The 27,337-nt window shown below is 37.7% G+C and overlaps 1 protein-coding gene across 2 annotated transcripts; it reads left to right on the top strand.

Annotated features, from left to right (window-relative positions):
* On the top strand, positions 1–27,337 carry CCNT2 (cyclin T2). 2 transcript variants are annotated; one of them, XM_015812445.2, is made up of 10 exons: positions 1–275; positions 4,276–4,357; positions 8,638–8,766; positions 12,686–12,746; positions 13,038–13,100; positions 18,213–18,258; positions 19,989–20,152; positions 23,814–23,884; positions 25,804–26,905; positions 27,004–27,101. In XM_015812445.2, exons 1-10 carry the CDS (start codon positions 1–3, stop codon positions 27,066–27,068), a joined length of 2,058 nt encoding a protein of 685 aa, XP_015667931.2. In that variant the 3' UTR covers positions 27,069–27,101. The 2 variants fall into 2 exon arrangements, with proteins under 2 accessions (XP_015667931.2, XP_015667930.2); XM_015812444.2 differs by having other exon boundaries at positions 25,804–27,337.

Raw genomic sequence — 27,337 nt, 5'->3', positions numbered from 1 at the left:
ATGGAAGAGGAGGAGTCGGGCGCGCCGGCGGCGGGTGTTGCTTCGGGAGGAGGAGGAGGAAGTGTCATGGCGGCGGCGTTGGGTTCCGGACCTGGCGCGAGTTCGGGGTCGCGCGGACCTGGCGGAGGCGGCCTAGGAAGTTCGCGCTGGTTTTTCAGCCGGGAGCGGTTGGAGAACACGCCGTCGCGCCACTGCGGCGTCGAGGCCGACAAAGAGCTCTCCTACCGGCAGCAGGCGGCCAATCTCATCCAGGATATGGGCCAGCGCCTCAACGTGTATCCTTAAGCGGCGGGCGGCGGGCTCCGGGACGGGGCCGGGAGTGACGTCGGCGGGTGAGGGTGCTCGGAAGGGAGCCTTTCGGGGTGACGACGCCCGGTCCCGGGTCTTTTGGAAGGCCGGCGCGATGGCGAGCCTGGGAGGGCCTCGCCTGCTGTGGCTCCACCCCTCGGCCTGCGCTCCTGTCTGCAGGGGGAGAGTCGGGAAGGCGCCACAGGCTCCCCCGGGAGTGGAGGAGAAGAAGCGAGGCCGAGTTCGGCGCCTGTTGGCCTCCCTCGTGCTCCGGGGTGGTTTTAAATAAAGTTTTCCACGCAGACACGCGAGTTGTCTTGTGTAGCCCCGCTCTCTCGCTTGCACGGGTTGGCGTTGTAGCAAAGGGCTTTTACGACTGATTGCAAAGGATCGCGGTTGTATAATGGCTGCTAAGCACGGTTTCGGTATAATCTCAGACTTGTTCCGTCAGTATTATTTTATTTCAGTTTATTGTATTTCAGTTTATTGTATTTATATCCCGCCCTTCTCCAGGTGGACTCAAGGGCGGCTTACAGCCAGTTAAAAAACAGAGCAGTTGATACAAATATACAAAATTTAAAATAAATTAAAAGATATATTTAAATAGGCCTTTTCTTATTTTAAAAGTTGATTAAAATCCAATTTAAAATATCCCTAGGCCAGTCCTGCCAGCTGAAACAGCCATGTTTCTCTTTCAACCGGTTGCTGCTGGGTTTTTTTAAATTGCGATTTAACAGGGACTGTATTAATACATCTTGTTGGTTAAGCGAAGTTTCCCCCAAATGCTCTCTATATATCAGTTAGTCAAGCGTAAGAGATTTGATGCTTTTTCTTCATGTGGTGGGTAAAAAGTTTGGTGACAGAGTTAAGGAATAGACGGCAGTTTTTTTCCCCCACTCACTGGCAAATACCGTTTTTAGACATTGAATGTAATCGGTGGAAAAGAAATTTCATCCAGGATTTTTTTTTTAAAAAAATGGGAAATGTTTTGAATAAGAGTAAAATGTTTTAAATAAGAGTAAAACAATCTAGGGAAGTTAAACGTCATATAAATAAGGTTATTAAGTAGAACTTTTGATATTTTAGAGTAATGAAATTGAAAACAGCCTCTCCTGGTATTCTCAACAGTTTTTCAGGAGTTTTGAAGTAAGGAGGAATGACTGCTATCATAATTTCTGTAGTTCTGAATGCAGACTGAATTAATACCAAATACCAGAACATATTTAAGGAAATGTAATGACGATATCAGAGTACTTTCTGAGCTAATATCAAATCTAATGTAGATCAACATTTTGCTGAAAGAAGTATTAGCTGATAGCTGCTCTTTATCATAAAAGTAATCCCACTACTGATTTTTTATTCAATTTCTATAGATGTCCATTTCAATCTAGTTGACTCTAGTAAGCTTATCTCAAAAAGTTAAGCAGATTAGGATCTGGTTATTACTTGGATGACACTCTGCCAGAAAATCCAGAGTACTATTCTAGATTAGCAAGTAATAAATTCCCAGCAGAAGGCAGTGGCAAACCACTTTCATATTGCTGCCAAGAAAATTGCATGGACGTGTGTCCATGAAATCATCAAAGTTGCTTCAACTTGAGAGATTTCTTATTTCATAGAATCGGAGTTCTTACGGGTCATGTAATGCAAAACTGCACAGTGCAGATCCATTAGAGCATTTTTAGAAATAAACTTGTTATTTGACAATTCACATATTGTTTGTGAAATCTGTGAAAGTAGTAACAACTGAAAAAGAAAATGGACTTATTTCAATAAACATTGTGAATACTTAATGTTTAAAGTTAACACATGTTCTAGCTTTTATAACTCTGATGATAGTTTCTATAGTTATTTTAGTTTCTGGTACAAAAGATGTTTGCAGATTACTTCTGCGCCACATCTTGACTTAGCATGAATGCTGAATTTTAAAAGCCAACTTTTTGTAACAGACACTGAAGTTGTTAGCCTTTGAAGTGAAATAACCTGAGTTCTTAAACTAAACTAAACATTTGTTAGAAAATTATTTTTTCAATAGTGCCATTTTCAAAGACATTATTCTATAACCTGAGTACTAAAACTCAGATTATAGAATAATGTCTTTGAAAATGGCACTATTGAAAAAATAATTTTCTAAAAAATATTGGTAGTGTTTTAGTATGTAACATTAGCACAAACTGCATCTGCCTTTTAGTGGAGAGCAGCTGGCCCTTTAAATCACAAACCAGCCTTATCTGCCCAGAGGGAATTGCCTGATCCCTAAAAGCCAATAAAGGAAAAGGGAGTTCTGTCAGGTTTTCAGTAGGAAAAGGACTGGCACCTTTTGAGAGAGTTGGCTGGACTTACTCAGACAATGATTGGAAATTGAGTTGTTTGGCTGCAGCTAGAATTGTATTAGAATTAGGGCTTTAAATATTTGACTGTGTCTAGTATCTGTGGAATCTTATCTTCTTTTGGCACCTATAATAAAGTGGATTTATAGTTAAATCTTGAAGTTGTCTGCCTGCCTTCTATGGCCCACCTCAGCTTGGCTGAACTATTAATTCCCTGAAATTTCATTTGTTTTCCCTTTTGGTAGTTTAGCCAACCCCAAGATATGGTGAGGTTTTCCCCTTAAGTCCTCTCCTGGTTCACCCGAGGACTAGTGTGGAAGGATGAATCTGGTTTATAACAAAGACATGGTGGCAGGAACTTTTCCGGTCCTGTTCATCTCCAGGCATAGGTGACTAAGAACTGAAAGTGCTTGAAGGGAGGCCTAATCCAGTGATGGCGAACCTTTTAGAGACCAACCGAGTGCCCAAAAACTGGCCCCGCCCCTGCCCCACCCCCACCTGCCCGCAGGGCCACTCACTGCCTCCAGGGCCCACCGCAGATCGCCCAGGCAGCCCAGCAGCGCCATGGTGGCCACGCCCCACAACATCAACTGCATGATGGGGCGTGAGGGCAGAGTCTTGTCTACGCTGCCTGGCTGCCATGTCCTTGGCTGTGCTGCTCCACGTGGGCCACGCTTGTGGGACTCTCCTCCAGTGGGCTGCTGGTGAGGGAGTTGCAGGGGGAGTCAAGGCTGGAGCAATGGCACATGTGCCTGCAGAGAGGGCTCCAAGTGCCACCTCTGGGACCCGTGCCATAGGTTCGGCACCACTGGCCTAATCCAACCCCGAGGTTACTTTCCTGTTGTAGCCTGATTTTCTACAATTGTATCACCACTGTAACTTTCCATTACTTATTTCAAGAATTTATCGGACACCTTTTTATTCTCTAAATGGATTTTTCAGTTGGTGCATAGAAGACAGAGATTTTACTTGTGTGACTAAATATAACCATTAAATTGGATCCAGCTTTTATTTTGCCAATGTGGGCAGCATAGAGTTCCTCTCAGAATGTTCTTACTGTAGACGAGGAATACTGTAATGTTTGCATAATACTGTATACACCATTTTGGAAGTTCCCTCCCAAACCTCAAAGCAGATTTTCTGTGGACATAGGGCTCTACCTGGGGCAACAATGAGGAAGATTGCTGTCCTTTATTTTTGTCCAAACTTTGTGCTAATTCAGCAGTCCCCAACCTTTCCATCTTGGTGGCTCGGTGTGGGGGGGGGGAAGAGGGTAGATGCTTGCTTGCATCTCCATTTGCACAAGCAGCAGGTGCTGCCTGCGTGGCCCGGTTCTGAGTGGCCTGCGGCCCACTAGTGAGCCACGGCCCGGGGTTGGGGACCTCTGCCCTTATTGACCAGAAGACTTTTGCAGATAGCACTCTTGTGTTTAGAGAGATTTATCTTAACAAACTTCTTCAGTCCCATGAAAGTTATATTTGAATCAATAACTTTAAAAAAATCGTAATCTTTTTATAGAGTAGTTGAATGCAAGCTTTATTTATTTGTATTTCTATAGCCACCCAACTCAATAAGGTATCTGGCCGTGTACATTAGAAAAACATAAAATAATTAAAATAGGGGATGCGTATGTAGTATTTCCTTGACACAGTTTAAGATCTCAACTTACAATAAACACCGCAATTGTTTATATGCACAGGTTTTATATGCACCATTCATTCACAAAATTCAATAGAAATGTAAGTATATCTGAACTTGACATAACATGTAATTGGAAGTGGCTTTTGAAATATTATCCTGTGATTCGTGGGCTTTAGAAACTTGGATATGTTAGTCTTGTAATATAAACTATTTATAATACCTTCTTTGTGATAAGAAAGAATGTGTTCTGGACAGTTTCCCAGAGGAGTTTTTTTAAAGGTTTGTTTTTATCAGGATTACAATTTGCTAATATACATAATGGACAAACAAGACATATCAGTATGGGTTAATAGCTTTTTAATATATCTAATCACTAACTCATGTTGTCTTTGGTAAACTGAGAACTACAGACTGTAGAAACCAGTAGTCATGTGCTTGGTGACAACAAGCACTCCCTGGAACCAAAAAAATAGGTTAATTAGAAATCCAGATCCCAAACCAATCCAGATCCCATCTATATTCAACTTTGTGTCGATGCTATGGAAATAACAGAATATTCCATCCATGTGTTTCAGAAAGAAGCTAAAGCCTAACTCAAATGTACTTTTGCACAAAATTAAAAAGGGAACAACCTGATTTTGGGCATCATTTATTCAGCGTCATGAACTTAAATGGAGTTGTTTTCTCATGGGACACTGCTTATTGAGTCCACTAAAAATGAGCCATATTAGCATTTCCAGAAGTCCCAGGTTAGCAGTGAAAAGATAGAGGCTTTAGTTCAGACCAAACTTCAGATACCTTCGTAATGATAATCTCAGTGTAGCGTGCTTTTCTGAAATAGATGCACTTCGCCCTGAAGGTATTTTCTAAAAGCCTAGTCTAACAACAGCAGCAAAATATTCCTGAATGTTCTCTTAGACAAACACAATGGACTTTAATGTAATCTGGTAAAATTTAATTGCAGGCAACTTGATGTTTGAGATGTTCCCTTGTGTTTTTAAAAGAGAAGATCTCATGATACAGAATTCTACCTCTAGGGACTATTTTATTTTCAAGAATGGTTCTGGGCTAGAAAGCTGGAGTGGTAGAGTTATTAAGTGGTTTAGGTAGGTGGGAAGAGTTTGCCATCTAATAAATTGGAGTTTTGAGGCTAGCCATACCCTCCTCGTTTACACTACAGCAATTATTTTACAAGTGCTCATTGGTCAAATATTTTCTGCTTATAATTTAGTTAATAGTAAAGGACTGATGCATTAAAATTAAAAAAAACATGATTTGAATAAAAGAGTTATTATAGTTGCTGAAACTGACACAAACTTTGTTATATTTTGGGATCCAAAGTAGCTCATGTAATATAATGAGAAGTTCTTTGCCATTTCTATATCTGTAGTTCCACAGACAGGCTATGGAATTAAAAGAGCTAGGATTATGCATTTGTCTTAGCCACAAACAAATCACAATGCATTGCGTATGAGCCCACTTATGAGTTTAATTAAAAATTAAAACAACAGATGTTATGTTTTCATGAAAAAAAATCATTCCCTTTTTGAAATACCTAAATCTGGATGGCAGTGAATAGAGGCAAAACTTAGGGGCTATATTGTATAATCAGCTATTTAAAATTTCAGTAAAGGTAAGCACGGCTATAAGAGAAGCCGTGATGGCACAGTGATTAGAATGCAGTATTTTGCCCACAGCCAGGAGTTCAATCCTCACCGACTGAAGGTTGACTCAGACTTCCATCCTTATGAGGTTGGTAAAAGGGGGACCCAGATTGTTGCAGGCAATATGTTGAGTCTGTAAACCACTTAGAGAGGACTATAAAGCACTGTGAAGTGGTATATAATTCTGACTGCTATTGCTATTTTTTCTGTGAAGAGCAGGAGTAGCATGTTTTTATGGAATTAAAAACACGAAGTATCTTTCGACATAGAATTATTTTTTTGAAAAATGTTACAATTTAGATCAGTGTTTCTCAACCTTGACAATTTTAACGCATGTGGACTTCAACTCCCAGAATTCCACAGCCAGCATTGCTGGCTGTGGAATTCTGGGAGTTGAAGTCCACATGCCTTAAAATTGTCAAGGTTGAGAAACACTGATTTAGATGCTATCAGCAATAAATCTGCCTTGTATCTATGGTAGCATTTGAGGCAATATTTCTTTAAGTGAAACTCATGGGAAGTATATACTATATGTACTTTTGAAGATACCCAGTGTATAAGTTGCATATGACTTTAAAGCTCTTTAAATAGAAATTAACAAAAATTGAGAGCCAGTTTGCTCTAAATGGTTACGGTACCAGGCTAGAAACTGGGAGATTATGAGTTTTAGTCCCGCCTTGGCATAAAAGCCAGCTTGGTGATGTTGGGCAAGTCCCTCTCTCTGTCAGCCAGCCCACCTCACAGGATTGTTGATGTGGGAAAATAGGAGGAAAAACATTAGATATGTTAATTGCCTTGAATTACTTATAAAGTAATAAAGGAAGAATATAAGTAAATAAAATCAATGATAAATAATAAAAAGAGTTCATGAATAATAATCACATATACCTATTCCAGGGGTAGGCAACCTTGGCTCTTTTATGACTCGTGGACTTCAACTCCCAGAATTCCTGAGCCAGCATGGCTCAGCTTGGAAACCTCTCTCTTTCTCCTCAGCATGGCTGGCTCAGGAATTCTGGGAGTTGAAGTCCACGAGTCATAAAAGAGCCAAGGTTGCCTACCCCTGACCTAATCGGTCTATAGATTCTGTACCAGCTGGAATTGCTTGTCCATTTTCAGGAGGAAACTCTCTATAAAATGCATTATAATAGCTGAGGAAATATACCATAATATTTATCACATTTATGTTCAGCTGCAGTTATAAGCATTCTTGGTGGCTCACAACATATGATAGCAGCAGTTTACTTTAGCTAAATTCATACATTGAATTAAACGAATTTACAAATTTTTCATACCTTGAGTCCTTTCGATCCGTGTGTCAAAGAACCTGGATCCAACCATATTAGAAACAATTTTATTTAAAAAACAAAGCACTTTTTATATTTCATTCATGGTAAATTTTAAATGCATAAAGTTGAAATTAATTTGCATCCCACCTAGTCTAGTTATGGTCCATGATGCCTGGTTGACAATTACTGAATTAAATCATAATAAGGTGGTTGTTTTTTTATGTGAAACCAATCCTTGTGCTTTGTAAACCAAGACCTACAATTTGCTGTTAGGTGTAGACTAGGTCATGACAGCTTTTTAAACAATTTGTGAATTCAGTCAGCCTGAAGATTCACATATGATTCTAATTTGAGGAATTTATTGTGAGCTAGGGATGAGAAAACATCTTTTAAGGCTGAAGCGGTGCTGAGTTTTGGTTGGGTAGTTGAGGTCTAGTCTTCTTTTGTTCTGATGTTATTCCAGCAACTCAGGCTGGCGTCTGCAGAGGTAGCGGGAACTGCTTTGTCATATACCTTTTAGCAACTTGGCACAACTGCTTGCAAAACATCAGAACAAAAGAAAACTAGACCACAGTCACCCAGCCCAAAAGCTCATCACTGCTTCATTGGTGCTAGCCATGAAAACATACAACAGTATCTCTCTCAAGGCTGTCCCCTGATCTTCAGAGATAATCCCAAAGGGTTGAAAAAGAATCCAGTAGAATCAACGGATTAATATTATACCACTTCTAGCTGTAGGTTAGAGGTGGTATAATAGTTGGTATAATAGTATACCACCTCTAGCTATTGATTGATTTGCATTACAGTGTACTTCACTTTTAAGAGTAAGCCAGTGAAAGAATGGACTCCATGCTCTCTGAGCTTGGCTGCTTGCTTGCAACTTGCCACATGGTTTATGTTACCTAGTTGAGTAATGAAACGTCAGCAAGCAAGCTCAGAGCACCAAGAACTCCATAGTCTATCCATGAGATAAAGACAATTGTCTTCTATTAAGAGTGGTATTAGTTGGAGAGAGTTTGAGAAGGAATATTTAAAAATCCAAATTTAGGCACTTACTAGAATTTTTTTTCCCAGAGGACAAATGAATTTATTGGCTACAAGATGGAGGTTAAAATAATTTTGTCCCTTCACATGTTGAAAATCCAAATAAAGCCAGCACAGCATTGGTTCTAATTAGCATTGCACTGGGCACAAGCCAAAATAAGTGGGCCTTTTGATTCTTCACTTCAGTTGAAAATATTTGGAAGAAAGTACAATTAGCCTAATATTTTTAAGTGACAAAATAAGACATAAAATAATTCTCAATGTTTACAAGACAGTATTATTATACTTAGTTAAGTTTCTCCTAGTGACCTCTGTAGTAACAAATCTTGTAAAGGATATGCTGTAATGATGTTTTCAACAGAGTGCATTTTCTACCCACAGATCATCTCTCCTACTGCATTATTTTTGGCTGCGAAAGTAGAAGAACAACCACGGAAACTTGAACATGTTATCAAAGTAGCACATGCTTGCCTTCATCCTCTAGAGCCCCAGCTGGACACAAAGTGTGATGTATGTTTACATAGAGATTTAATCTGATTTCAGTCTATAAATCAGAGAGGAATTTGCCTATTGTTTTATTTTTCAAATGAGGGTTTACATGCTATCACTTACGTTGTTAATTAACAAAAAATATCTTTGTTTACTGTTTTTTCTTTTTTGAGAAATTTAAATACAAATGTAATGCACTTCTGCTTAACATTTTGCCATTCTTAAAAATTATTAGCAATAACCATCACAGTAATCATCCGGAAACTACTTAATATAGTTCTCATTGGGGGAAAATACCTACTAAGGGGAATCTTGTTGAAATGAGACAGTAATTATCATTTACATTTTCAGTGACAACTTATGAAATTGTAAAAAAAGTGAAATGTTTTTCCTTATTCTCTGCTTCTAGTTTACTGTCAATCTACATTAATACTAAAGTGTATTAGTTGTAAAGAAATGAAAAGTCTTCAGAGCATTGTGTGTTTTTCAGAATAATTTTTATTGAAATTTTAAAAGAAAAATACTAATACAAACTGAGAAAAATGTAAAAAGTGCAGAGAAAAAAGAAAAGGAGGAAATGGAGAAAAATATATAAAAAGTGAAAAAAGAAATGACTTCCCTCTTTATCAGGATGAGTAAAAGCAATTTTAGTAACCTAATATTTTTTCTAACATTTCAACCAAAAATCTCATTATCCCATAAGGCTTATTATTAGCAAATAATTAAGCCTCATCATTCAGTCTTATTCAGCAAATGCCCTTTAAGAACTACTAGAAATAGCAGTATAAGAAATAACAAGGTCTTTTAACTTTAACCAAGTAAATTAATTTTGTGCTCCTTTATTTTACACAGTATCTTATTTTTCTCTTAAAATACAGCAACAAAAAATCTTTTTCACGTGTCGTATGTCTATAAGCAAATCTTTAAAACCTCATTATTCAAAGTTAATTAAGAAAAATTCCATCAGGCGCTAGTAGAAATAACATTGAAAATTGTAATCTTTAATCCCTTCAATGTCCCACAAATTAAATTTTTTATCACCTTCTCTTCATCTTCTCTAAAGTTTAATACCAGAACTTATCACTTTCTATAAAAATATAACAAAATATATCGATATTTATTAAGTAATATCCCAAAAGCTGATTTCTTTTCTTTCTGTTTTATCTTTTCTCAGAAATTCCTTATAACACATATTTTGCAAATCCAAAACTAAGAAAGTTATCCAAGTTACTTTTCTGATTTGAAATCCACATATCCAAATCATTTTCTTTGTTTATTATTTGTGTGCACCTTTCAGCTATTAAAACTTCAGCCAGTTTCATTTGTAAGACCTGTATAGCATCTTTGTCAGCATTATTGTTTTGTATCCTGCTAATTTAAGTCCATATGCGCAACAGCCTGACTCATTCAAAAGGTGACTCTCTCATGCAAAGGCTCATGCATTCTTTTGTATCTTTTGTTTTGAACCTGTTTTATAATATCAAACAATCCTAAGAGAAAGTTCTGGTACAATATAGTTGCAATATATCCTTGAATTCTTCCAGAGTTGAAATACTTTTTTTTCATTAAGTATTAGGGGTTTTTGTCCTTTAATTTTAATATTTAGATATTTTTTGGTTGCTTCTAGTAACCAGCCTTCTTATATTTTTTTCTAATCCATAACATTTTCCCAGGGAAACATTTCTTATTCTTAAATTCAGAATCTTCATACCTTTTTAATAGGATTTTAAACAAACCACAGAAAGTATTTTTAAAATTATGTCAAAATCTTATTTCAAGTTAATCTTTCAAGTAAAAGCTTTCCAGAATTAACATTCTAATCACTCTTTTGTTGTTTGTTTCCAAATAAAAACATTTTTTTAAGTTTTAAATTTAGAGATGAAACTTCTTTCGCTGAGGATTGAAGGAAATCACCCAGTGTGGTAAAATCTGTCTTTCTGAAAGTTCTTAACATCTAAAAATCAGTTTACAAACCATTCCCAGTGAAAGTGATTAAGAAAGGACATGGTTGAACCCAGGGTCCATTTGAAGGCTTTGAACTGTGGCTTGGGCAAGCCTGATTCTTCTAGCTCCCATAACTGAAACCCAATGAAGACCGCTGTTTTACAGTCTCATCATGGGGAGCATCTGTATGGAGAACTATGGGCAATCCCAGGTATTCCCCTTCATCCAAAGAGGAATTTTGGGATCTCTGCTTTCATGGAGCATTTTGGCATTGCTTCCCCGGAAATGAATACTTCATTTAGCTGAACGTGATTAAACACAAGGAATTTATCTCCAGTACAGAAGCACTCAGTGTACTTGCAAAGCAATACGGAAAGTAATAGTAATAATAATGGTTGGAATATTTTTCTATTCCTCTGTAATACCTGAAGAAGAATGAGTTGTCATGGCTGTCATACAATGAGAGAAGCAGCAGAAAGTATAGTAGGAAATGTTGTGAACCCTAAATTCTACTTCATCCCATCGGGCTAAAAAAGTTGGAAAGTAATATTTGAAATAATGGCAGGTGACAGGAATCTCTGAGTGCAGTGCAGCTCTGCTGGGGCTTTCTAGGGCGTCACACTGCCGGGGTTTCCTGGGTGGTGGCTGCTTTGCGCTGCAGTGCAGCTTGGGGACTTTTTGTAGCCTCAGTCACCAAGAAGTCCCTTTGCGCTGTGCAACTAAGGCTTCCAGGGGTGGCTACTACAACTCGGGCTTCTTGGATCCCCAGACACACACTGTGCCAAAATAACACTGAGCTGCGGTATATTCTTTCCCTAACCTTGCTGACCTTGTGCACCACCACAACTCCCCTCCTCCACCTCATGTGAGACCTGAGCTTGGAAAACCCCCCCCCCCATGCCTTCCCCATTCCCTGCAACATCCCAGCGTTCTTTACTTGGGACTTCTCTACATCTCATTTAATGATCCATGTGTCTGGAATTACAACAGCTAGCACTGGATTGCCATCACTAAGTGATGCAATCCCGTGACATAGCACTTTACAACCGCATTATTTAGCAACAGCAATTCCACTCCCAATTGTGTTGGTAAGTTGAGCACTACTTGTACCTATTTGGAAAAAAGAATTTATTTGAATTAAAACTGTTCTGTTGTCCGTCCTTGTGATTTTTATCTGCCTCAGTTTTTGTGACCTGATCAAATAATGTACCTAAAATAAGCCCCTCGGTTTTTTTGAAATCAATCTTGGTGCTATTAACATGTTAAAACAATGGATGATTGGAGACAGAAAGTATCGTATTTTGCAGAGATGGCAAAAATATCCACGTACCTGAAGGATCATTCTCAGGAGAAATTTATCTCAATGTGGAGAAGATGGATAGATTATATTCAGAGAAAGTATGAATTGAAAAATTATCATGTAGCTTTTGATTAAAATTTTTAAACAAAAATATGTATATCAAATATTGATATATTTAAAAAATCTTTGTATGTATTTTAATGTTATTTTAGAGTCACAGTAAGTTTATACTAGTGTGTAGTAATAATGAGTAGTTTTGAATAGAATTGGATTATTGTGCGTTTATTTCCTAGATTAGCTTTGGGAAGTCCTGGGGGGGGGAGGGGGGAAAGGGGTAGGTTTGTATTATAGATTTATGTGTATATATATGTATGATTTTTTTTTAAGGAGGTGTCCGGTGGTGCCCCAACTGCACAGGACGGGATGGTTGAGTGAGGAAGGGAGGTAGGAAAGAGGGAGGAAGGAGGAGTGGTGGTAGTTTGGGAGGAGGAAGGTGTAAGTGGAAGAGGGCGGTGCATGGGGGGGGGACACCGGACACGTCCGTGAATATATTGATTAGTGTTATTTTCTTTGGTTGATATTGTGATAAAAGATCTATGTTTTTGTTTTTAATTGAAAAATTAATAAAAATTTATATATATAAAAAAACATGTTAAAATTATATTAATATTTCAGAATATGTTTCCCAATTTTTAGGCATATCTTCAGCAGGCCCAGGAATTGGTTATACTTGAAACAATAATGCTTCAAACTTTAGGTAAGCATAGTAAATGCATATGATTCTTACACTGTACTTCCAATAGTGGAGTGCCTATTCATTTAATGTTTAAGAGGAACCTTGATAACATAAGCTCTCTTTTTAAATATATATTTTATGTCTCTCCTTTCAGAATTATACTAGCATATTGTACAATTTTTATTAGTTCAGAAAGTGTTCAATACAATCGATGTATATTTTGAAACTTAATGAGATTATTGAATAAAATTTAAATATACAGTTATGAGAACATGTAATGTAGTTTGTGAAGTAACACATTTATTTTTTCAGGTTTTGAGATTACCATTGAGCATCCACATACAGATGTTGTGAAATGTACCCAGTTAGTGAGAGGTCAGTAACTATTTAACTAAATTCTTTTTTTCCATTGCGAGATATTGAGATGGTGTGACTTACTAAATTATTTGCGGAATATTATTCTTGGGAATAAAACACTAGAGTATTCAAATATGTTTTGGTTTACTTGGTTCAGTAAGTATGCTTAAAAGAATTATAAATCATAGGTGATTTTTTTTTTCAATTTTAAAGTTACAAAACTCAAAATTGACAGCTAGTTCTGAAATAAGCTTATTTAATCCAAAGTAACTTTAGGATACCAAGGTAAATTTACACATTGTGCCCATGTCCCACATATGGATATCCTGGTATATCTGACAACTGTGGCAACCAGTTTTTGGAGACTATTTTTTTAGTCTTTGTTTAGTCCTTCGTAACATTCATTTAATACCACGGGATAAGAAAATACGCTTCCAAACCCACTTTTTTATTCACCTGTTTGTTGCTATGTAGAAAATTTGTTACTGGAATTGTTTGCAACTGTATATATCTGTTTTGTAGTGAATTTCATTTTCACAACACTGTTTAGGTTCTTTTTCTACTCAGTTTAATTAGATTTGATTAATGTCTAGTTCAGTGTTTCTCAGCCTTGACAACCTGCTGGCTGAGAAATTCTAGGAGCTAAGGTCCACACTTCTTAAGATTGTCAAGGATGAGAAATACTGGTCTAATATGCATGTAGGGTCATTTTTTCCCCCAGAGGCCAGGATCCTAATATCAAACGATTAAACATGAAGCAGTCACTTTAGTTTAAAAACTGTGATTTGCAATTTGGTATGCTGCATGAAGTCAGCCAGTTAATCCAGGGTCAACAAAATGTATTAATTGCTCTAAATATTCGTATGTTTAAAAATAGCCATTTCTTGATTGTTTGTTCATTTGAATGTTAATCATTCTTAAGGAAAAAAGTACAGTTGCAAACAATTCCAGTAATAAATTTTCTACATAGCAACAAAACAAGGTGAATAAAAAAGTCATCTATCCTTAGTGTCTTATCACACTCACATATGTTCAAGTGATATCTGCATTAGAGGACTGCAGCTTTGTGTAAATTAATGCTGGATGGTGGCAGCACTGATTTATACTTGTTTTTATTGTACAGTAGATGTTATTTTGTGAATATTTTCTCAGAGGTTGAAATAAGCACCTATCTTATTTTGATCTTATTTAGAAATACAATAAGAATTCACTGATGTTTCTATTATTGATTTTGAAAACCTATCTGAATAGGTTCAACTAAACTGCCAAATCTGTCCTTAATTTGAAATAAATGGCATAGTCATTTGCAAGAAAGCTCTTTTTAAAAAGCAGCTCGTGTACTGATAACTTTAAGAGAATTTTGAGAGAGAAAAGATACTAACCCACTGCTTTTGTGTAAAGGGGATTTATAAAAGCATTTAGCACGGTCTCATTTCAAGTTTTAAAAAATCTTGTTCATCAGTTGCTTTTACTGAAGGGGAAAGGATGGTGCTTCTTTCCCTTTGCTATTTTTTTTTATTTTATACATCAACAAAATAATCTTTAAACTTTTAAAAAAGAGACAATTCCAAAAAAGAAAGAAATGTAATGTATGCTTTATATCTATCAGTAGACATTGACTTTATTTTCACACTGATCCCCCTTCAGAAGCATATGATAAGTTAAATCTTCCAATGCTGCCTAGCCAAGACTTTTATTTTGTTTACATAACCCCCATAAAAAAGCATAATTTTAATGGGGGTTTTCAAGTAAATGTGAATATAAAGTCTTTCACTGCACTAATATGAGCTGAGCATTGGTAGATTTCAGTTTCTGAACATGGCTAATACACGTTTTTTTTAATAATACAGCATGCCATGGAAAATCTTTAAACTATGGTGATTTCCTTTTAATAAGCCAGTTCATTTAATAACCCAGTGATGGCTCCCACTGAATTTAATGGGACATATTGCCAGATAATCATAGGATTATCTACAGGTCTACAGGTGTTCACTGCCCTTTTGCTTTTCTCTATACCCAAGCCTGGGCTTGAAATGCAATTGATGGTATTCTAACCGTTCTCATGTTATGCTGATTCCTTGTGACTGTTTTGGAATTAATGGAGGAGAATAACTGGAATAAAGAATCTAAAAAGAGTAGGATAGATACTGTGAAATGTTACATGTGTTGAGTGAAACACTCTGTTTTGAATTTGAAACAGTCTGCTTTAATTATCCAGTCTTTTTATAAAGTATTTTTAGTCTTTTGACCTTGAATTCTTCCAAAAAGATCCATATAGAATTTGGTCATGTTTGAGGCAGTTTATAGTTTTCGTAAGCAAATTGTGAGTATAATTTGTAGCACTTTGAAATAACATGTAGCGCTTTTTCCATACTATTGTTGAATGTCCTGTTTAAGACAAAATGGAAAATTCATAATCAAATGTAACTTAAGTTCAGTGGACATTAGCAACCATTAATATTTCTTTCAATTGTAAATACAATGTATTTATTTTATTGAATTTATTTGCCACCCATCTTACAATCACGCAGTTCTGAGCAGCTTACAATCTGATAAAATATAAAAGATTAAGAATTAACAGAAGAGCAGCTAAGATGGGAAAGTCGTACAATGGAGTAGGGAGGTGGGAACTTGGATTTAATCTAATAACCACCTCCAGGAAAACACTTCCCATTTGGACTCCAGGCCAACTGCCAGAACCAGATGTTAAGGTTTTACCTTACCTCGAGGGGTCCTGTGTTGCTGTAGAAAAGTCTCTTCTTCTGGACCTAGCTGACAGGGTCTATAGCAGGGGTGTGACACTGCCGGCCCACGGGCCAGATGCGTCACGCAGAAGCCGCACCCACCCCATTGCTGGCAATAGCAAAACAGTCCCGATACATTGTGCGACATCACATGACGTTGCGAGTTTGACATGTCTGGTCTATAGCATGTCCCTTCTGCCGGCACAACTGTTCATTGTTTATTCTTTATAAGAGTCATCTTATAGGGGAGATGGGTGAAATAAAAATTTAATAAATAAATAATAGCAACAGCACTTAGACTTATATACCACTCCATAGTGCTTTACAGCCCTCTCTAAGTGGCTTACAGAGTTAGCATATATTGCCCCCAACAATCTGGGTCCTCATTTTACCGATCTTGGCCAAGGATGGAACGCTGAGTCAAATTTGAGCCGTTGAGGATCGAACTCCTGGCTCTGGGCAGAGTTAGTCTGCAATACTGCATTCTAACCACTGCGCCACCATGGCTCTTTTAAAACACCATACTCTTAAATTCATGTGATTTTCATATTGTAAAATTTCCAAAACCCAGTATAAAATATTGGTTATTGTCTTACACAGACATAAATGGTTTATATCCAGATTATTTAAGAGCTATACTATATTATCTTTCAAGTGTATTAATATCTGATGTAGAGGCTCTCTTCTAGGCTTCATGAAGGGAAATATAAAACTCCTGAACCTTTTCAATGACACATCAATTATTGTTACTATTATTTCTGTTCTATCCATAGCTTAAGATTTTTTTACTTGTAGATCCTTACCTTGCCTAAGGACTTTTTTGTCCCCTTTTTTATAATTGCTTAATACTTTGACATGTTTTTAATTTGACAAGCATTTAATGTCACTTTTCAAGTTTATTTAATTTTCTCTGAAATTTTACCAATTACCCATATTAAATGTTTCCTTAACGTAAACAGCAGTTCATTTAGTGATCATACGAAGTTGCAACCTCACTGAAAAAGTGACTTAGGATTGTTCTTCACACTTACCGCCATTGCAGAATCTCCAAAATCACACAATCAAAATTCAGACGCTTGACAACTGACTTATATTTATGACGGTTGCAGTGTCCTAGGGTCATGTGATCACTTTTTGCGACCTACTGACAAAGCAAAGTCAACGGGGTAGCCAGATTCACTTAACAACCACGTTACTAACTTAACAATTACAGTGATTTTACTTAACAACTCTGGCAAGAAAGGTCAATAAAGTGGGGTAAAATTCATTTAACATTCTCTTACTTAGCAACATAAATTCTGAACTCAGTTGTGGTTATGTAAGTCAAGGACTGCCTGTAAAAGGTACATATAAAATATTCACATTATTTTTTAGTATGCACAGAATTCATGAGGAACAAACTATTATGTTTGCATAGCTAGTTATTCCATCAGTCCTTCCCTCCACCTGCTTGAAGCCTGCTCTGGTCACTCAAAACTCAGGCAACGGAGAGGGATCTTTAGAAAGAACGAAGAGAAGTGCATTTTCATTGCCTAAGTCAGGGGTAGGCAACCTTGGCTCTTTTATGACTCGTGGACTTCAACTCCCAGAATTCCTAAGCCAGCCATGCTGAGGGGAACGGGAGAGGTTTCCAAGCTGAGCCATGCTGGCTCAGGAATTTTGGGAGTTGAAGTCCACGAGTCATAAAAGAGCCAAAGTTGCCTATCCCTGGCCTAAGTAGAAGTCTGTTTGCAACATTATCCTTATTGCTCCTTTAGGGGGGAAAAATCCTTTTTACATTAAATATAATTCAGAGTTAACTTAACATTTGAAGTTAATTACATTAAAGTACACTTCAGATTGAATTTAAACTGGAACACCCCAAAATGTAGCCTTTTGTGAGACTGCTCCAGTAGAAGTAAGGCATCGAAAGATCGGCGTGTATAATCCTGACTTTTATGTTGTATTTCAATATCCACTGAATGCACAAGGGCATTTTCCCCACCGCTGTGGCAGAAAACGTCCTTTGAAAGCAAAAGGGGAATCTTCTGTTGAATGGACGGTTTACTCTTCATTCCTTATGGGCAACGCTTGTTCTGTGGGTTGAATAATATAAGCAATGACACAATTGACGCGTCAGCCTGAAATTAGGCAAATATTCCACTTTAGTGGATTTACCAGAAACAGATGTAATTTGTCTTAGCCGTAATGTGAGATAAGAGAGAATATGTACTTTTGACATCAAGTTATAAAGAAGCAATCAGTTTTCCTGAGGAAGGATGAAAATGTTGTGCGGTATTGGGTGGTTTTTTGTTTTTGCAAGTGGGACGCTTTTGAGCATCACACAGATGGCATTTTAATAATGAAATCATAGTTACTGATGGCTAATTATTTTTCTCTCTTACAGCAAGCAAGGATTTGGCACAGACATCCTATTTCATGGCTACCAACAGGTTGTTATCCTGAACCTCTTTGTTGCACTGTTGTAGCACACTAGCTTCCTTTACTGCAGGGCCCCCTACCTGTGTCTAACCCTTGTTGCAACAGGCGACTGGGCTGTCTACTGTGGTGGTACCTTCCTGTTTGCAGTGCGGTGTATTGTACAAGGGCCTAACGGCACAAAGGGGTTAAATGCACGATGTGAAGTGTAGTGGTGCTTTCTGGTGGCATTTTCGCGATTGTGAGTGCATAAGTCTAAAATTGGTAGCCTGAATAGCAGCTAAAGATTACAGAGAGATAAACTTAACCTAGAAATCCGAGCTTCTTGGTAAGTACAAAGCTGTTTCTAGTTTACCCTTGTAGTTAATGGCAATTTTTTTTTCTTAATAAAAATATCAAGTTTGGTTTTTTTTTAAAAAATATGAAATTAAGGCATTAGTTAAAATACCTTCTTAGATACATTAGAACCAGCTTAAATATTTCTCGTTGCAGAAGCTATCTGGTTCTGTAATGTAGTTATTGTCTTTTTTTTTTAAGCCCTATTTACTACTTAACTGGGCAGATGCTGCTAGTGAGTCTTCAGACTTGAATAAAAATAAAATACCAGTGAAAATCAATGGTAAGCCTATAAGAAGAGAAATGCAGAGCAAGGCAGCTATTTAATGCTAAGAAGCACAGCATAAAACACAGAGCAATACATTTGATAATTTTGTGGATAAAAGATTTTTAAGAATTGGGAAATAGTGGAGTTTCTAACTTAGTGTTTCAATCTTGAGACAGTGAAACAAGAAAACAAAAGAGAGCTAGTAGTGGACTAGCATGTATGTAGCAGAAATTAAAATGGGATGAAGAATTTCATCTGGAAAATTACAAGAAAAACAACCTGGGGGGGAAGATGCGACATCCTAGGAACTTAGGATTCAATTCAGATATTAACCTTAATTAAAAAAAGGGGGAGAGAATCAGCAAACTTCATTAAAGTAATTGGGGTGAATGAAAGTGTGGATCCAGTGTTAAATGTCACCGGATTATCTTAACAAGTTATAGTAGTTGTGTGACTGAAAGGTGGAAAATCATGGTGACTTCTCCAGAGCTATGTTTGGAATGCTTGGAATGACAGATATTATTTAAAGAATAAGATTAATATTATTATGTAAAAATGCATGAACAGATATGTACATATACACATAATTTGGGCAAAAGAAATTCACTGGGGTTGATATATAGTTGCTATTCTAACTAACCTTTTTCAAGGCTGCTTTAGAATATAAAATTGGCATAAATTCATTATTTCTTAAACAATAGCAATTAATATATGCTGTATTTCCAGGGTGGATTTGAAGAGAAAATTTTGGTTTTTCCTTACTCGTTAGCTTATTTATTACCTCAGTAACTTTCAAAATAAAACATCAAATGCAGTAAAACATCAAATGCAGTAAAATCTAGATGACCTGATTTTTGCAAAAATGTTATATGCATTAATACTTTGGCTTTTTAAATATTGAGATATATGTTTTAGATGTAAAACAGAATATTTCCATGTGTTTAGCACGCGAAGCACTAAATTCTGTACATATCTTAGATTTTTATTTTTTTTTTAAAGTCCAAAATTTTAATCTTCAAAAAATGTTTACAGCCCACAACAATTTCCTTGAATATATGTTGACAAATTCTTTCCTTTTGTTTTTTTATCTTTTCCATGATTGGCACTTGTTCCTCCATTATGAAACATTCCCAACCACAGCCTGCACCTTACTACATTTTGTCTTCAGTACAAGCCAACTGTGATAGCATGTGTATGTATACATTTGGCATGCAAGTGGTCTAACTGGGAAATCCCTGTATCAACTGATGGAAAACATTGGTGGGAATATGTAGATGCTTCTGTAACTTTAGAATTACTTGATGGTAAGTAATATCAACTTTCCTATATCTTTTTAAAATAATTAACTGCTTTGCTTGTGATAAGCTGTGTTAATATTAACTATATTAAGGTGATATTGACTAATTTATACATGTCTTTAGTTTCCTGAAGGTTTGATCTTTCAGAATGTAATGTGAGCCATCTTACTAGAATTTAATTAAGAATGTTCAGGCTTCATGTCAATTCAGCTGTTGGGTTATTATTGTGCAATGGAGTTTTCCATCATCATCTATGCTGTCTTTAGATTTCATACCACAATCTTTCTGGAGCATTTGGGGAAGGGAGAGAAAATATTCTGCCAGATGATGTGATTTCATCAGTGAGATGATGGTATAGATACAGTTACAAAACTAAATCTGAAAAAAAAACCTCTTCTGGATTTAAATTATATGAAATACCAGATTCAGAACAAGCCTATTAGCCAAGTGAAGAGGTACAGAAAACTTGAACTTTATGATAACCATAACCATCTAATGGTCATCTTTGAAGTTCAAAGTTTAGTAGATACAGATTTAGCAAGAGGAAGTAAGTTGCAGTCATCTGACCTAAAGTGTTTTGGTATTCTAATTGAAAATAATGCGAGGAAGGTCAGTCTGGCTCTCTGTATTTTTCATCTTTTGCTGACCTTTTCAGTTAGTTGTCACCTCCAGCACAAGAGGACATCCTGATAGAAAATATTAAATTAATTCTAGGCAGTCCATTAAAATGCAGGTTCTCAGATGGTAAGTTACCACTTCCAGGGTGATCACAAGCACTTACTGTGTATGGATGACTTTGCTGAACTGCTGGTGATGGACAAAGCTACATGGGTCACAGAGTTCTCTGTGAATAGCCTTTGCACTCAGAGACTGGCTTCTGCAGCAGCCCCAGCCATTCATCTAAGTTTATCTAGCAAGTAGCAATAGTGCTTAGACTTATATACCACTTCATAGGGCTTTACAGCCCTCTCTAAGTGGTTTACAGAGTCAGCCTATTCCCCCCCTCCCAACAACAACAATTTGGGTCCTCATACCAACTTTGGAAGGATGGAAGGCTGAGTCAACCTTGAGCTGTTCAGAATCGAACTCCTGGAGTAAGCAATGAGTTAGTCTGCAGTACTATATTCTAACCACTGCGCCACCACAGCTCTTATTAGCAGTAGCAGTTCTATCAGTGCCAGTTCACACAAACAGAACTAATTGGAAAAATTAACTTGGCCAAATAGGCCATTTGGGGAGGAAAAAGGGTTTTGGGAGGTGTGGGCTTGTAAGGGTCTGTTTTCAAAAGCAAGAAAATGAGGAATATGGGAAATTACCTTACTTACTTACTTACTTACTTACTTACTTACTTACTTACTTACTTACTTACTTACTTAGAAATTTTAACAATATAAATTCAATACAAATATTAGAAAAGAAACAAAGAAAATAATAAAGAATAGTATATTAGAAAAAAAGAAAATCAGAAATAGAAAAAATTGTTGTATGCTACCCAGGGTCATTTTTTATGTGGTGGGGGTCAAGCTGTGTGCCTTTAGCTTGCCTACAGAGCGGGGGAGGGGGGATGGAGAGGGAGTGGAATCCACTGGTGGTTTATCATCGTGAGAAAGCTAGAGAAGTGAAAGTTCTGTTTTGGCAAACTGAGAGTGACTCTCATAACAAACGTTGGGAATTCTATTGGACAATGTGACCTGACTGGTCAGAGGAGAGAGGAGGAGAGTTACTCTTTTAATTAATCGCTTCCCACCTTTTTGTTAGAGCCAGCTTTCGCTTTCTAAGTTGCCGCTATGATTCAGCCCATTAAAGATAACATTAGAGCAGAGGTCACCAACCTTTTCATGCTGGCGGCCCGGAGGGAAAGGGAGCAGCTAGAAAACTGGCGCACATGCATGCATGCAGAAACGAGGCCATGCGCACCCACACGGGGCTAGTGGCTCTGTTTGCGTAGGCGGGCAAGTGCTAGCCGCTGCCGCTAGCCCCGCGCAAATGGGCCATGCAACCCACACGTGCTCTAGCGGCCCCATTTGCACAGATGCTAGCTGCTGCTGCTAGCCTTGTGCACATGCGCAAATGGTCCACGGGCCAGCCTGTCCCTACTGGGCCCTGGCCAACTGGCCACCGGACTGCAGCCCATAGGTTGGGGACCCCTGCATTAGAGGACTTTTTGACTCCGTTGTGTTTCTTGGTGGGGATTTCAGGCGGACGTTGACAATGGACGGTCATATAAATGTAATAAAGAAACCCTGTCTCTCTCTAAGGTTATGTCATAATTTTATTCTTTCCATTTGCTACCCTCTTCTCTTTCTGTCTAATTAAAATCACTCCCTGTCCTGATAGACAAGATTGTTTTCTTATTTATTTTACATTCATATATTTGGAACTTTTTCCTCTGGAATCATCAACTGCAGATTCCGTCTAGAAATTGTAATTCAACCTTTAAACAATAATTTGAACCTAGATCATAAGGAATTATATTATCCAGTCTTGTCTCTCCATGAATACAAAATGGATTCAGAGGCTGAGAGCTAACAAATTTCTTTAAGCCAGCATTTAGATTTAGAGACAGAGACATTTTTCCATGAATATATAATTCAATTTTTTTCATTCTTCATATATTGATAGATTTCAGAGGTTTAGGACATAATTTAACAGAATATTGACATTTTAAACATTAACTGCTTTTGAAGAATCTGGTTCACCGTATCAGTAATTCTTAACCAATATGTTATTAGAAGTGGACAGAACCATAGCACACATACCAAAGTTTGTTGAAACTTACTACATCTTTAGCATAAAAATAATGAATCAATTTTCTAAAACAACATTCCTGGACACAGGTACTAATGTTGCATACATTTGCTGTTCTGTTGTATACTACTTCAAAATTTTTATTTTCTGAAGTCTACAGAAATCTAAGTAATTTTTTTTTATAGTTTGTAGTGTTTGAAAAAATACATTGTGTAAAAATGAAGAGCCTTGTTAATACAAAGCAAACAGTAAATGCAATGCTTATTACTGAGAGTACATTTTAGCAGTGATTGTATAAAAAGACATAATGTCCTGCTCCCTGTATAGCATTAGGACACAACCAATAATTGGGCTCAAACATCAAGCTATGATAAAACGAGTGATATTAGGCCTTAAGGTGGTGTGATCAATGTTTGAACCATGAGGACTTGCAGCTCCACCTCCCAATCTTTTGGGGAAAAATGATGATATGATACTAATGGAAGAAGAATAACCAACATTTTAGAAGCCTCTCAACAATTATCGAAATTTTGCTTGAGGGAAAGTCCCACAAGAACCATTTTCAGTGACTCTCTGAAAAATAGGCTAACATTGCGCCAGTTTTGAAATCTTGGGGTGCAGAAGGGAGGACTGATATGCGTTACTTGTTGTTCACTTTTCATGTAGTAATTATTAGGAAAAAAAGTCCCTTTCATTCTTTGCATATTCTTAAGCATCGTTGTATGTAAACCTTAATGGGAGGAGGTAACAGTTAACAGCAAGTCTTAAACATTAATTTGTGTATGCTTTCTTTGTAGAAATAGAAACACTTTTCATCACTTATAAAATTGTCCTACTTTTTTTCTTAGACTGAAAATGCACTAAAAGTTTTCAGTTAGTAATTCAAATATATTAATCTTGCATCTATTTTCTTTCACAGAGCTAACTCACGAATTTCTTCAGATACTGGAGAAAACTCCTAGCAGACTAAAGAGAATTCGAAATTGGAGGGTAAGAATCTCTCTTGATAAAGACTGTTAATAATACAGGTAATCCTCAACTTACAACAGTTCATTTAGTGACTGTTCAAAGTTACAACAGCACTGAAAAAGTGACTTACGACCATTTCTCACACTTGCAACCATTGCAGCATCCCCATGGTAACATGATTGATATTTGGATGCTTGACAACTGACTCACATTTATGACGGTTGCAGTGCCCTGGGGCCATGTAATCACCTTTTACAACCTTCTGAGAAGCAAAGTCACTGGGGAAGCCAGATTCACTTAACAAACCATGTTACTAATCTAACAACTGCGGTGATTCAGTTAACAAATATGGCCAGAAAAGTCGTAAAATGGGGCAAAACTCACTTAACAAATTTCTCACTTAGCAACATAAATTTTGGGCTCAATTGTGGTTGTAAGTCAAGGACTACCTGTATGTTGATATGTGTGCCTTGATTTTCTGCTTTAGCTTTCTTGAAATATTCTGGACAAATCCTAAATAGAAATGTTATATATTTTCCTTCACTTTCCTTTTTTCTGTAATCCCCATATATCTTTTAAATTGTCTGCTTTCTTGTTGAGAGACCTGCTGAGCAGACTTTGAGGGTCTGTCTCCTTCTCCCAGAGTTTCATTCTGCAACTGGAATCTGCTTCTATTTATAGATACATGGTATTCCACCTTAATTATTAAAGTGAGCCTTGATGTTCTTAAAACTATTTGATTTTCTGGATAAATCTGTGTTAAATAAGTACAAAGCAAAAATGACAGTGAAATTAAATGATTTATTGCTCTTCATTGATGGGGTATCACTCCAGACCGGGCCACCTCCTACTGAAGCACAGATTCCTTAGTTCTTGAGGGGGACTTTTTAGATCACAAAAAAAGAAGGAATAGATAGATCTGTCTTTCCTTACCTCCAGTCAGTATGGCTTATGAATTGAATAGCTAATATGGTATCCCAGGAAATGGTTTACTGAACTGTTTGGTTTTTTTAAAAAAAATATTGGTTCAGAAGCTAAGTAGAGTTGAGGTATACAGGGTTGGGAAATTTTCAGGAAGTGTAGGCTGGATTGGTAATTTGAAGAAAACATTCTAAAAGAATATCTCCTTTGGAGAAGGACTCCATATTGCTATTAAACAAGATTATATGAACGTGTCCATGTAGTCTAGCTCACTAGGAAGGAGAGTTTACTGTATAAACAGATTTGTGCTGACACCAAAGTAAGAGGGCTGGTGGATGATATTTGGAAATTCTTTTATTTTCCTATATTTTCTAAAATGCAGGATTTTTGGATGGGGCCTGGGAAGCAGTGTAAAAGATAGTGTGAGGGGCTATGGAATGAAATGGGAGAGAGTACAAATAATGTTTTCCAAATTTGGATCCTAGCCTCTCTGTTCACAGCATAGGTCAGTGATGGCGAACCTTTTAGAGACCGAGTGCCCAAACTGCAACCCAAAACCCACTTATGCATTGTCGGGTGCCGGGTGGGTGTGGCCCATTGGGTGGGTGTGGCCCATTGGGTGGGAGTGGCTGCGGTGGTAATGGCAGACTGGGTGGGACTAAAAAGTTCAATCAATTCCAACTTTGCAAGATCTTTTTTTTCCTGCTAGAAGTTGAAATTGACTGATTGAACTTTTTTTTTTTTTTTGGCACATGGCGGCGGAGGCCTAAAGCAAAAAGGTTTTATAAAACCCAGCTGAAGGCCTAGGACTAGGGCGACGGCGCGCGTGCCCACAGAGAGGGCTCTGAGTGCCGCCTCTGGCACCTGTGCCATAGGTTCTCCACCACTGGCATAGGTAATCATTACGCTTCCGCACTCTACTCTCTTTGGGGTCTGGGTAACCCCCATAGAACTTGAAATGTCCTTAGAGATTGTACAGTTGAGAATAGATACTAAGTTACTCATGTGTTCTTGCACAGGCTAATCAGCAGGCTGCTAAGAAACCTAAAGGAGATGGCCAGGCATCTGAAAACTCTCTTCTCGGCTCCTCTTTGGTTCAGAATTCCATTTTGGTGGATGCTGTTGCTGGTATATCTGCAAATGCAAGTTTCCAGAAACCATCAGCGTCCACATTTCCTGCCCCAGTTCCTTTGAACTCAGGAAATATGTCTCTTCACGATAGTCAAGATAATCTGGCAATATTAGCTGCAGGAATGCCAGGTACCTCATATAATTTGTCAACACACCAAGAATGGCCTCAACACCAAGAACAAACGAGGACAGAACAGTTGTATTCTCAGAAACAGGAGACTTCATTGCCGGGCGCTCAGTTCAATATCAACTATCCGCCGAGCTCTTCGTTGCAGTTGCATTCCGGATTGCATCATCGAGCCGACAAACTCTCTGAGCACTCTCTGGTCCACAAAGCGGGAAACAAACATGGGCAGATTGCTCCTGCCCCTGCGATAATGCCTCAGAAAATGTCGCTGGATAAATACAGAGAGAAACGTAAGCTCGAAACCTTAGAACTGGATATCCGAGAACACTACATGGCATCCGAGCCTCCATATAAAAAGCACACCCAACCCCAAGCAGCCAATAGCAGTTCTGTAACTTCCCCTATTAAAATGAAAATTCCCCTCGGGGGTGCAGAGAAACCTGAGAAATACATGCCAGACAAAAAAGACAAAAGTGGCTCCCTCAAGCTGCGAATACCCATTCCTCCCACCGAAAAGAATGCCACTAAAGAAGACCTGAAAATGAAAATCAAAGTCTCGTCCTCAGAGAGGCACAGCTCGTCGGATGAAGGAAGTGGGAAAAGCAAGCACTCGAGTCCCCACGTTAGCAAGGAAAAGCACAAGGAACATTCCATGAACCGTCACCACGGTGGCAGTCATAAGCATAGTGGCGGCGGTAAACATGGTAGTGATGGATTAACCCCAGCTGTTCTGAGGAGTCCTGTTGGTTTGAGCTCCGATGGCAGCATCGTCTCTAGTTCCGGCTCTTCAAGAAAGAAGCTCTTCAGCAATGACGCTTCTCACAACCATCATTCCAAAATGAGCAAAAGTTCCAAAAGTTCAGGTAGTTCATCTAGTTCTTCCTCTGTTAAGCAGTATGTATCCTCTCTCAACTCTGTTTTTAACCTTCCCTTACCCCCTCCTCCCCATGTCACATACCAGGTGGGCTACGGACATCTCAGCACCCTCGTGAAACTGGACAAGAACCCAGTGGAGAACGGTCCTGATGCCAGTCACGAGTACAGTACAAACAGCCAGCATATGGACTACAAAGACACATTCGACATGCTGGATTCACTGTTAAGTGCCCAAGGAATGAATATGTAATCAGTTGTTTAGATTCCTTTTCCCTTTTCTTAATTTAAGAATATTAGACAGGAAAAAAAATCATCATCATCTAAGAAGAGCAAATCCAGCAGCTGTTGTCCACTTTATATATAGATATAGATAGAATATATATATGTAATTTATACATATATATATATGTATATGTATA

This window comes from Protobothrops mucrosquamatus, unplaced genomic scaffold (assembly GCF_001527695.2).
Source record: "Protobothrops mucrosquamatus isolate PMUCROS unplaced genomic scaffold, P.Mucros_1.0 scaffold84, whole genome shotgun sequence".
In the NCBI taxonomy this organism is placed as follows: Eukaryota; Metazoa; Chordata; class Lepidosauria; order Squamata; family Viperidae; genus Protobothrops; species Protobothrops mucrosquamatus.
This window is presented reverse-complemented; position numbering and strand designations above follow the sequence as displayed.